The 9422-nt window shown below is 44.6% G+C and overlaps 1 protein-coding gene across 1 annotated transcript in view; it reads right to left on the bottom strand.

Annotated features, from left to right (window-relative positions):
• The window catches only part of GALM (galactose mutarotase), an 85029-nt gene that overhangs the window by 63433 nt on the left and 12174 nt on the right, over positions 1 to 9422 (bottom strand). Inside the window, exon 2 of the mRNA XM_006151357.3 lies at positions 4094 to 4248. Within this exon, the coding sequence (XP_006151419.1) occupies positions 4094 to 4248 (155 nt within the window). The remainder of the gene's footprint in view (positions 1 to 4093; positions 4249 to 9422) is intronic.

The following is a 9422-nucleotide window of genomic DNA, read 5'->3' as shown; positions in this document are numbered from 1 at the left end:
TTGAGTCCCAGACCTGGTGGCTTGCTTTCTCACTTTCTCTATCTCTCGCTCTCTCACTCTGTCTTGCTCTGATAAATTTAAAAATAAATAAATAAAAAGAGTTAAATAAAATAAATCCTAAAAAAAAGTAGAAACAGAAAAAAGAATCCCTCAAATGGAAAATTCCAGGAATTAAATACTTGAGATAAAATGTCCTGAGCTTGCTGTTTACCTTTCCTCCTTTAAAGTAAAGATAAAATAGACAGATGGCCGTCTAAACCAGTATTACTGGTTTGGCATAATTCCTTTCACAGGAATTTGCCTGACCCTGTACTTTCCAAATTTCCAGAAATTTTGCTGTTTTTACCATTTATCAGACTTTTCAAATTTCATCTGTTAAAAACCTGTTTGGGGACCAGCAGTTGGCATAATGGCTATGTCGCTGGACTCCCATGTAGTCGACCGCGGTTTGAGTCCCGGACCCAGTGGCTTAAACTCTTGCTCGGCGCATGTGCCCAAGATCCCGAGAGGAGAGTGGAGGAGAAGGGATTGCAGCCTGGCCATCCTCCCTGGGGCATAATTTCTCACTTTCTGACTCTTTGTCTCTCTCTTTCTGGTGAGCGCATGAGCCTTATAGCAAAAATCTCTCAAAAAAAAAACCCCAAAAAACCCTGGGGTGATAGAAAAACACATACCTCCAGGTCAACAAGCAGTCAGTGGTTATTGAGATCCAAACACAATGGAAGAGAAAGGTCATCTGATACAGCTCACCTAACTATCAAAAACCTAGGCTTTGACCTGCCAGTATGGCAGCAGTTAAATGCTGTGCATATGGTGCTCTATCCCACATGGCCAACTGTGGGTTCAAATCTCAGCCCAAGCAGCTTGAAGAACACTCCAGCATGTGTGCACCCTGATAGGATGGAGGAAGGGAGGAAAAAGGTTTGAGTATAAACATGCCCCACTGGGAGGGGCTTTCTCTCTGGCAAGCACAAGTGCCCTCTGGCAAAACAAACAAAGCCTACTGATCAAAAACTTTATTAAAATATTCAGTCTTGGGCCAGCAGGTGGTGTGGCAGTTAAAGTGCTAGACTCCCAAATGGCCAATTTGGTTTGAGTCTGAGACCTGGTGCTTTTTCATTTTCCCTCTTTCTGTCTCTCTGGTGAGTGCATGTGCCCTAAACAAATTGAAAAATAATGGGGCCAGCAGGTGGTGTGGTGGTTAAGGATGCAGGACTCCCACAAAGCTGACCATGGTTCGAGTCCCAGACCTGGTGACTTGCTTTCTCTCTCTCTCTCTGTCTGTCTTGCTCTCCCTCTGTCCCTCTCTGATCAACTTAAAAATAAATAAATAAAAATAAAGTTAAAGTAAAATAATCCTCTTTTAAAAAATGGTAGTAACCAGCAGATGGCATAATGGCTATGTCTCTGGACTCCCATGTAGTTGACCACGGTTCGAGTCCTGGACCCTGTGGTTTAAACTCATGCCGGACGCATGAGCGTGCGTGCCCAAGATCCTGAGAGGAGAATGGAGGAGAAGGGATTGCAGTGTGGCCATCCCCTCTGGGGGGTGATTCTCACTTTCTGTCTCTCTGTCTCTCTCTGCCTTTCTGACAAGTGCACGCGCCCTGTAGCAAAAACCTCTCCAAATAAATAAATTAATTAATTAATGATAATATTTAATAAAACTAAAAAAAGGAAAGTTCAGTCTTTCCCCACCCTTGCAGCACCATCACACAGCAACTCTCTCTAATATTTACATAAGAATCAAACACCATCCATTTTTCAACAACAGCTCAAATCCCACCTTCGCAGTTGCTGTTCATCGGTTCATACCCAGTTCTACAGCGCACCACTAGCATCTATGTTATGGTACTTCTTGAAACTCACCTATAACAATTACAGGTGCTTTTTTTGTTGTTGTTAGTTTATTATAGGGCATATGTGCTCACCAGAGAGACAGGGATGGGGCGAAAGAGGGAGTGAGAAATCACCCCTCGGGAGAATGGCCACATCACAATCCCTTCTCCATTTTTCTCTTGGGGTTTTGGGCATGCATGCACACGTGCCTCATGCGATGATCAAGCTGCTGGGACTGGGACTTGAACTGTGCAGTTGGCCATGTGGGACCCAGCTGCTTTAACCTCCATACCCCCTGCTGGTCTCAACAGTTACAGGTGCTTCTTGCCTTGCGATGGGGTTATGTCCTGATAAACCCAACATAAATTGAAAATGTTAAGTCGAAAGCCAAAAATCATAACTTAGCCTGAGTTTTAAATGTGCTCAGAACATTGGCATTAGACCACAGTGGGCAAAATCATCTAACACAAAGCCTATTTTATAATAAGGTATTGCAAATCTCATATGGGAACCAGCAGTTAGCGTAATGGCTATGTCACTGGACTCCCACGTAGTTGACCGCGGTTCGTGTCCCAGACCTGGCGGGTTAAAACTCACGCCGGGCGCGTGTGCGTGCGTGCCCAAGATCCCGAGAGGAGAATGGAGGAGAAGGGATTGTGGCGTGACCATCCTCCCTGGGGGGTGATTTCTCGCTTTCTGTCTCTATGTCTCTGTCTGTCTGGCGAGTGCACGCGCCCTATAGCAAAAACCTCTCAAAAAAAAAAATCTCATGTTACGTGTGGAATTTTGTACTGAAAGTGAAAACAAAATGGCTGTAAAAAAAAATACCAGATAGTTATATGAGTAGTCGAAGTACAGTTTCTACTTAATGAGTATTCCTTTCATAACACTGTGAAGGCAAAAAATCGAAAGTCAAACCACTACGGTGTTGGTTACCATCTGTTTTCATGTAAGGGTCTGTCTTCCTCATGTTACTGTGGGCCTCAGGAATCCACATTGTTATCTTCCCTGGCCTGAGAAGGGGCCCATTAAACCCACGGCATGGATAGATATGGAGACTCACTATTTTGCGATGTTCATGCAATACCCCAGGAAATACCCCAGTGGAACAGAGTGGGCAGGAACAAGCCAGAACAGCGTGTGTTCTGAGTCCCCTCAGGGTCCCTGTCCAAACCTGAGGGGGCCTTTACTTCCCCTGGGTGGAGTCTATTCGTCCACTGGCATGTTCTAGACCTTCTCTGCCCTAAGTCTGGCAGAGCAGATGCTACCCTCCGCCCCGAGGTTCCCCCTGGCATGAGGAGTCCCATCACTGAGGAAAGGGGAACCAGTAGGGCAAGCTGGTTCCAGACCACCAGCAGGAAGTCTGGGAATGGGAAAACCGACAGCCCCAAGTTCCTCCACCAGGGCAGGGGCACTCAGAGGCAGGAAGCAGCAGCAGCTGTGGCCACTGGCTGCCATCTGTGTCACTTCTCCTCCGACTCTTCTCTAGTCAATAACCTACGTGGTAGAATTTAAAGAAAAGCTAACTACTGGGATGTTCTCCCTCACAGCCTGAACTTAGACTAGTAAGATAGTCGGTGAAGTTAACCCACAGATTCCGGTGGGGCTAGGAAGTTCGAGGCCAGGCATTCCTCCCTCACAAGCGTTTGATCAATTTGCTTTCCTGAGCTTGTTTTCAGGAATTCAGTTGGAGATTGGGAGTTTAATGTGAAAATAGGGAACTAGGCGGAACCTGAGGTAATTTTGAGGCAGGAGGTACTTCAGTGGACAGGTAGGCCCAGGTGCAGTGCCACGCTACAAGGTGGGGGGTGGGGGTTAATGGGAGGTCCAGGGAGGTGTTCCACGTAGAAGTCCTCTGGCCTTTCGCAACCTCAGTTTCTCATTAGTGACAATACGGAGTTCCAGAGAGGGTCAGAGATAATACAGTGAATGCCTGGTGCAGTCATTGGCACGTATATAATTAATCCGGGTCCTAGCACTGTGAGAAAGTCATACCGCGTCTTCCTAAATCAGGGGGCTATCGCGTGACAGTGACAGCCTGTCCCCTGCCTGTGACAGTCAGATGAACTACAGAAGGGTGAGTCCTGGAACACAGCCATCGCATTTGCTCCCCGGGACCAGGGAGCAGCCTCTTTCCCGCATCACCTTACCAAGCATGTGCTCTAGAGCCTAGGACTGTGCCTGGCAAAGAGAAGGAATGCTTGAGGTGCTTTGTGAAGTGTGCCAGGTGGGGCTGCCAGATGCCCCGACTTACCTTATCAAACCCACGGACTCCTCCATGTAGACTGTTGGGTTCTTTGTTAATGGCCAGGTGATACTCCTTCCCGTCCAATGTGAACACTCCTTTGGCAATCCGGTTGGCCACCCTTCCAACCACTGCTCCAAAGTAGGGCTGCTTTTGGAGATATCCTGCAAGGATAAGGGATGACAGCATTTTTCAAAACTTCAAACCAAAGGTGAGCCTCACGTGATCTGAGGGCAGCTGTGAGTACTAACCACCTGGGGGTATCAAAGTCTTCATGGAAACATGAACACATGGTGATTTCTACTCACAGCCTTTCCTTTTTCCAAAATTAATTCATGTTTATTATAAAAAATTGTTTTGGGGGCCAGCAGGTAGAATAGTGGTTAAGGTGCTGGACTCCCACATGGCCGACCACTGTTTGAGTCTCAGACTAGGCAGCTTGAAAATCACATTGGGCATGTGTGTGTGCGTGCCCAAAATCCAGAAAGGGGAATGGAGGGAAAGGGACTGCAATATGGCTATCCTCACTTGCCCTCTCTCTGAATCTCTCTGTCTCTCTCCTTTCCAGTGAGCACATGCACCCTATGTCAAAAACAAACAAAAAAAGTTTTAAATTTCTTTTGTTTCTTCCATAAGTGCGTGAGAAACAGACTGGGCATGTGTGTGTGCGTGCCCAAAATCCAGAAAGGGGAATGGAGGGAAAGGGACTGCAATATGGCTATCCTCACTTGCCCTCTCTCTGAATCTCTCTGTCTCTCTCCTTTCCAGTGAGCACATGCACCCTATGTCAAAAACAAACAAAAAAAGTTTTAAATTTCTTTTGTTTCTTCCATAAGTGTGTGAGAAACAGACTGTCCCCAACAGAGTCTTGACACTGATCCGCCTCCAGCTTCAGCCAGCCCTGGATCATGGACACATGTGCACACAGAGTACTCAGGGAAGTCTTCGGAACATGAATTGGGACCCTTTCCATGGGGGTCAGCCTTGCAGAGCACTGCGTTTTATCAATGTGTCATCCAGCCACACAACTTTTTCTAAACTTTATAAAGCAAAAAGGAGATAGGCTGGCCCCATAGCCTAGTAGTTAAAAGAGCTGGATCCCATATGGCTGACTACAGTTCAAATCCTGGTTTGAAAAACCTGCAGGGTGTGTGTGTGTGTATGTGTGCTCCAAATCCCAACAAGGTGAAGAAGTGGAGAAGGGATTGTAGTGTGACCACATCCCTTAGGAATGCTTTCTCCCTCTCCCTTCCCTCCCTGGCTAGTACATGTTCCCTCCGACAAAAAAAAAAAAAAAAAAAAGTAAAGTACAACGAAGAAATTTAAGTTCTCCTAATCTCATCACTTCATGTAATTACTCTCATCTTTCTGTTCTCTACATGTGTACATTTGCTCTATATTCTCTTTATAAAACTGAGACCTTACTAGAATGCTGCTTTGTAATCTGGATTTCTTCTAGGCCAACCAATTTTCTTAGCCTAAAATGACATTTTTTGTAGTCTTGAGGACATTATCTGATCCTTCTTTCTCTTTTTATTTTTTAAAAACTATACAATTAGTACATAAGAATGTCAATGAAATAAAGTTAAGTCATAAATAAGAATACAGAGTAGCAAGTACCCCACCAGATGATGGCATGGCAGTAAAATATGATGCACTATGAGCAAACCCACAAGAGAAGGTTCTCGGTTCAAATCCAAAGACCTCCCTGAGTATGCCAGACACACGCTTACCTATGATACAGTGTGGGGTAAGGCTGGGAGGACAGTATGTGTCAGGACCCTATAGAGACTGTTCTCTCTCTCTCATGGAAGAAATACGTAAAATAAAGGTAATATATATGTAGAATAAGCTTGACAGGAGTCAGCAGGTGGTGTGAGGTTAAGGTGCTAGATCCCATACAGCTAACTATGTGGTTCATGTCTTGGACACAGTAGCTTGAAAATCATGCCAGGTGCATGTGTGTGTCTGTGTGCTCAAAATCCTGAGAGGAGACTGGAGGAATAGGGATTGTGGCATGGTCGTTCCCCCGGGAGGGTGGTGATTCTTTACTTTCCCTGTCTCTCTCTCTCTCTCTCTCTCTGGCAAGCAGACATGTCCCATAGCAAAACTAAAATAATAGTAATATAGTATGTCCAGTTAAACTTGAATTTCAGAGACACAATAAATGATTTTTTGTATAAGTTTGTTCATATTATTATCATACATAGGGCATACTTAAAAAGCGTGAGGGGACTTCAAAAAGCTCGTGAAAAATGATTATTGAAGTATAAATTTATTTTCGTACAACAAAAAAATTGAAATTCATGCAGAGTTTGGTCAGAATACATATTTCCCACAAACTTTTTTTTCTCAGAGAGATTTTTGCTATAGGGTGTGTGCACTCAGCAAAGAGATGGAAAGCAAGAAATTACCCCCCAGAGGGGATGGTCACGCCACAGTCCCTTCTCCCTATTCTCCTCTTGGGATTTTGGGCATACACACACATGCACCCTGCATGAGTTTTTTTTTTGTGTGTGTGTGTGTGTGGTTTTTTTTTTAGAGAGAGATTTTTGTTATACGGTTTGTGCCCTCGCCAGAGAGACAGAGAGACAGAAAGCAAGAAATCACCGCCCCCAGTGGGGATGGGTATGCTGCAATACCTTCTCCTCCTTTCTCCTCTCAGGATTTTGGGCACACACATACACGCACCTGGTGTTTTAGGCCGCCTGGTCCAAGACTCAAACTGTGGTGGACTATGTGAGAGTCCAGTGACGTAACCATTATGCCATCTGCTAGACTCCCAGTGTGAGTTTTTTTTTTTTTTAATTTACTTATTTAATTCCATTTGTTGTTGTTATTATTATTATTACTTAATTTGACCAGAGAGAGAGAGAGAGAAAGGGAAAGCAAGAAAGAAAACCACCAGGTTTGAGACTCAAACTGCAGCCAGCCACATGGGAATCCAATGCTTTTAATCACCACACCACCTGCTGGCCCCCCAGCTTGAGTTTTAAGCTGCCAGGTCTGGGACTTGAACCATGGTCAACTATGTGGGAGTCCAGTGACATAACCATTACACCATCTGTTAGCCCTCCCAAAATCTTTTCTTTTAAATAAGAATGTGGCTTTAAAAAAAAAAGAATCATTTTATCTAACTTTATTTATTTTAATTTAATCAGAGAGGGATATATAGAGAGAGACAGAGAGAGAGAGAAAGTGAGAAAGCAAGCCGCCAGGTCCAGGACTCAAACCAGTCGGCCATGTGGGAGTCCAACGCTCCTACCCACCATGCCACCTGCTGGCCCCCAAACTTTTTGGAAACCCCTTGTGTAAACTGTTTAACTGAAATTCAAATCTAACTAGACATCCTATAATTTTATTTGTTAATTCTAGCAACCTTGAAAATGAATAAAACGCAAAAGCCTCCCTTCACCTCTTACTTCCCTTCCTTTCCAATAGTAACCGCTACTAAGTTTGCCATGTACACGCCATCTTTTTCCTTGAATAAACTACACATAAACATATATACAAATACATAAACATACACATATTCTATGTAAGGAGAATTGTGCTACACGGATTGTTTTGCAGCTTTTCATTTGTCACAGAGTGTCTTAAGATCCCTCCATGTGAGACCGGCAGGTGGCGTGGTGGTTAGGGGCGCTGGACTCCCACATAACCAACTGCAGTTCGAGTCCCGGACCCAGCAGCTTGCTTTCTCTCTCTCTCTCTCTATGTCCCTTTGTCTCTCTTTCTCAGTATGTCTTTCTTTTTAATTTGACCTCTCTGGTCAAATTTAAATAAGTAAATAAAGTTCAATAAAATAATTGTTTAGGGACCAGCAGTTAGCGTAATGGCTATGTCGCTGGACTTCCACGTAGTCGACTGCGGTTCAAGTCCCGGACCCGGTGGCTTAAACTCACACTGGGCACATGTGCGTGCATGCCCAAGATCCCAAGAGGAGAATGGAGGAGAAGGGATTGCAGCGTGGCCATCCCTACTGGGCGGTGATTTCTCACTTTCTGTCTCTCTGTCTGGCGAGCACATGCGTCCTGTAGCAAAAACCTCTCCCCCCAGAAAAAAATTATTTAAAAAAATCCCTCCACATAACTCTCTCTCTCTAAACACACACACACACACACACACACACACACACACACACATACACACCTATCTATCTATTTCTGTTAATAGCTATATAGTGTGCATGTGATACATATATATATATATATATGTGTGTGTATAGACGTATATGTGTGTATATACATATATGTGTGTATGTATATATATGTGTATATATATAAGTAAATATATATATATATATATACATACACACACACAATTTAAGATTTATTTCTTCCCTGGCGGGGGGGAAGAGACAATGACCCCAAAAGGGTCCTCAGGCCATGATCCACCCCTACTCTTAACCTGCTCAGATCGTGGGCCACGGTGGCCAGGGAGGTCCTAGATGTGAACCCAGGGCCTTTCCCATATGGGCCCAGTCGTGTTATCCCTGTGTCACCTGGGCTCAGGCATGGCACAATGACGTGCATAAACGGTCACTGGTTTTCCGTTTTTGTTTGTTTTTTCTTCGTTGAAGGCGGGCATTAAAAGCACTGCAGCATCCTGGCAGTTACAGCCTCCTGTGTGGCTCTATTTCAACACTCTCTTCCCTCTAAGTTCCTCTGTGCTTAGTTTTTGATGAAGAGTCTGTGGTCGGGAGGAAGGTTGTTTTCTGTATGATTACCAAGATCACTTACTACTCTGTTCTTCGCCCGATGCCCTCAGAACTCCACTTTTTGCCCTGCCACTCTGCCTCCACATCTACTTCCATCAGCAGAGAATGCAAATGAAGCAGATAGACTATTTTTCCATAGCTGGAGGGGCTCTCAGCGTACAGACCCTGAGCCAATTAGGCAGTTACAGTTCATAGGTTGCCATTACTCAAACTGGTCACAAGTTAAATATTAATCATTTTCTCCCCAGCCTTTCCTGGTTCACTTCCTTGTTGATCTGTGGATGTCCCAGAGTCCTGCCCGTGGACGATAATAACACCTAATACTTACTGAGTGCTTTCTAAGTCCCAGTCACTTTCGAAGTGCTCTGTGTTCAATGAATTTCATCCCCAGAATACTTCTGGGAAGCAGTTACTATTACAAAAACCCTCATTGTACACACGTGGAAGCTGACAACAGAAAAGCTAACCTGCTTCAAAACACTAGTTAACTGCAGAACCAGGACTTGAACCCAGGCAGTCTGGCTCCTGAGTCCATGTCCTTAAGCACCACATTATTTGGAAAGCACAAGGTTTCCCGGCTGATTGGCTTTACCACCATCCCTAGGCTGGACTGATCTC

This window comes from Tupaia chinensis, unplaced genomic scaffold, assembly GCF_000334495.1.
Source record: "Tupaia chinensis unplaced genomic scaffold, TupChi_1.0 Scaffold000317_1, whole genome shotgun sequence".
NCBI classification, from domain to species: Eukaryota; Metazoa; Chordata; class Mammalia; order Scandentia; family Tupaiidae; genus Tupaia; species Tupaia belangeri.
The sequence above is the reverse complement of the archived record's forward strand: the minus strand, read 5'-3'. Positions and strand labels throughout refer to the sequence as shown.